Source organism: Nanorana parkeri, unplaced genomic scaffold (genome assembly GCF_000935625.1).
Source record: "Nanorana parkeri isolate BGI_ZX_2015 unplaced genomic scaffold, ASM93562v1 scaffold1633, whole genome shotgun sequence".
Taxonomy (NCBI): domain Eukaryota; kingdom Metazoa; phylum Chordata; class Amphibia; order Anura; family Dicroglossidae; genus Nanorana; species Nanorana parkeri.
The window spans coordinates 1-2,870 of record NW_017307901.1 but is presented as its reverse complement, the minus strand read 5'-3'; the positions used below and the strand labels follow the sequence as shown (position 1 = coordinate 2,870).

The 2,870-nt window shown below is 46.0% G+C and overlaps 1 protein-coding gene across 1 annotated transcript in view; it reads right to left on the bottom strand.

The window, feature by feature from the left end:
* Positions 1 to 2,722, bottom strand: part of LOC108799103 (ALS2 C-terminal-like protein) — a gene marked incomplete at its 5' end in the record, with an annotated part of 5,915 nt that extends 3,193 nt beyond the window's left edge. The window contains 2 exons of the mRNA XM_018570927.1: positions 1,297 to 1,446; positions 2,583 to 2,722. Coding sequence (XP_018426429.1) covers positions 1,297 to 1,446; positions 2,583 to 2,722 — 290 coding nt within the window. The remainder of the gene's footprint in view (positions 1 to 1,296; positions 1,447 to 2,582) is intronic.
* Between the last annotated feature and the right edge of the window lie 148 nt (positions 2,723 to 2,870).

Below are 2,870 nucleotides of genomic sequence, written 5' to 3'. Positions count from 1 at the left end.
GAATCAGATAGGAGTTGTGAGAACGTAGCCCAAACCATGGAATCGTCAGGCACAGTTTATACTATCACTATACAGTCAGTGCAATAATACCAGACGGCAACACAAGTGTTAAAAAATTCTAAAGAAATATCAGGAGGTAAAAAAAAATAAAAAATTGACACCTTTATACAATGTTCCAAATGAACGTGAACTAAAATGAAACATCTATAACATCGGCAAATTTTACATAAACTATGTTAACACTAGCTAGCATCAGATCACTGCTAACTCCTTGCATGCTACATAATGGGGGTCTATTTAAAACAATTCGCAGGGCCTTCACTCCTTGAATATCTGTGAATGTTCATTTTGAGAGAATAATGCCAAAAACGATTGTTCTTCATATACTTTTTCCCAATTCCAGTGTATTGTTGTAATATTACATTATTGCCACTTGATGGAGCTTTTACCAGTTTGAATGTAGTGTGTTGTAATACCATATCATGGCCACTAGACGGAGCTGAGAAGAATAGGAAAATGAAATACTTATTTCCTGTGCTCATCAACTCCATCTAGTGGCTACAGCATATTATTACAACACACTGCTTTTGATCTAGTGGCAATAATGTTTTGCTGAAAATGAATGTACACAGATATTCGCAGGATGAAGGGCCCTGCAAATAGTTTATGAATTGACCCCATTGTGTAATACTTCCAGGTATCTATTACCCGGGGCCAACCTTATAATGAAGCAACCTCAGGTGGTTGCCTCAGACGGGATCTCATTGGGTCACGCGGAAGGGGGCGTCAGGTGTGACCCTTTCTAAGAGCTATTAGCAACCTGTGATGCTCTGGCCGGTGTCCCGCCCAGCTCCTGGCAACCAGTGACATCAGTGAGCTGGGCAGGACACCTGGTGAGAGCAGGACCCAGAGGTAGCAGAAGGCATCCAGCTCCCCACAACACCAGCACCAGTTCTCCCCCCTCTCCCTTCCCCAGGTAACGCTCATCACCAGCACAACCTGCCGCCCCACCCCTGGCCTCAGGCAGCGAATACTGTAGGGACACCCCTGTTATTACCCCTCACAGGGATCACATGACTCCCCCTGACAATGCCTTCATCTGCTTTTTTCTCCCGAAGAACGGAGTCATCTCTATTCAGGCATCATTCAGGGTCATTAATTTCCTGGAATGAGATGCCGGCTCATCGTGTGATCATAGTGATCGATAACCCACAGTGAATGTTCGGTGAAAGTCACATTCACTGCTTTATAAATATGCCCCTTGGTGACGACATGCAGAGAACATTGTGTAATTACCCCGCTCGGGACACGACATAGATGAGGAGGGGCAGCAGATCGTCCATCGGAAGTTTATAATCCTTCTGCACCACTCGGGATACCGTCACCTCGATCTCCTTATAGGTCTTCAGAATTATTTCCAGCTTCTCTTTCGGGTCCACAGTGGTGCTGAGGGAATAAAAAACGTTTTTCAGAATTATCACAAAATAAATCACACCATGAGCGCCACACCAAAGAAACTTCTATCTATCCTTTACAAGAGAACTCTGCTCTGATATTAAAGACCACCAATGGTTCCAGCGACTTGGCCACCAATGGTTCCAGCGACTGGACCACCAATGGTTCCAGCGATTGGTTCACTAGACCACCAATGGTTCCAGCGACTTGGCCACCAATGGTTCCAGCGACTGGACCACCAATGGTTCCAGCGACTGGACCACCAATGGTTCCAGCGACTTGGCCACCAATGGTTCCAGCGACTTGGCCACCAATGGTTCCAGCGACTGGACCACCAATGGTTCCAGCGATTGGTTCACCAATGGTTCCAGCGATTGGTTCACCAATGGTTCCAGCGATTGGTTCACCAATGGTTCCAGCTATCAGACCGCCAATGCTTCCAGAGATCGGACCGCCAATGGTTCCAGCGATCGGACCGCCAATGCTTCCATCGATCGGACCGCCAATGCTACCAGCGATCGGACCGCCAATGCAACATTTTGATATTTTTACAATAATTTCCTTAGTTTTCGAATAATTTAGGTCTTTCTTTCTTGTGACACCTTTAGCTCCTTCTGTAAAGTTTAAGGCATCCGGAGCTGGATGATCTGGGCAAGTGATGCACATCATATCCAATGTACTTCCTCAGGAAAAGACATTTCCCATGATTCCATTTGGGCAGGCACTGACATGGTTGGCGGACAACATGGAGCAGCAATTTTTATCACCTGGTCACAACTGGGTTGCTATGCAACCGTGCCGGCCCGCAGGAAGAAGCATGGCGTAAGCACATCACCACTCTCCTTTCATGTACTCCCGAGAGGAGGAGGTGCCACTGGGAGCCATTTCTAACTAGGGTGGCCCAAAGCGGGAGCCATCCTAATCAGGAGGAATAAGGGAGAAGTTTGGGGGAGCAGAAGCATGAGAAAAATGCACTTTAAGAAGAAACAGCTGGAGCAGCTCAGCAGGAGGCTCGCTAATAATATTATGTGCTTCCTAGGTTGGCGTTCAGCTTTCAATACCCCTAGTATAATATAAGTGCCAGTCTTTACATTAGGTTCCTGCATATCCATAGCGCCTCCACTTACGTGATCTTCTGCAGACACTCCGTAGCCGACTGGAAACACTTATGCCGCACAATAGAATATCTCTGAAAAAGAAATTGGCCTCGATAAGTAAAGTTGTATTCCCATCGATTCCGTATGTTGAAATACAACAAAAGCTTCTTCTTTGTATGTTAATATGTAACTTAAAGTGAACCCATAAACAATGCTAACTAAAGTTACATCGACAGTTTTGCTGTGCCTCTCTCTCTGTGCACAGTACAGTGACTGACTGTAGATGGCGCTGTGCCTCTCTCTCTGTGCACAGTACAG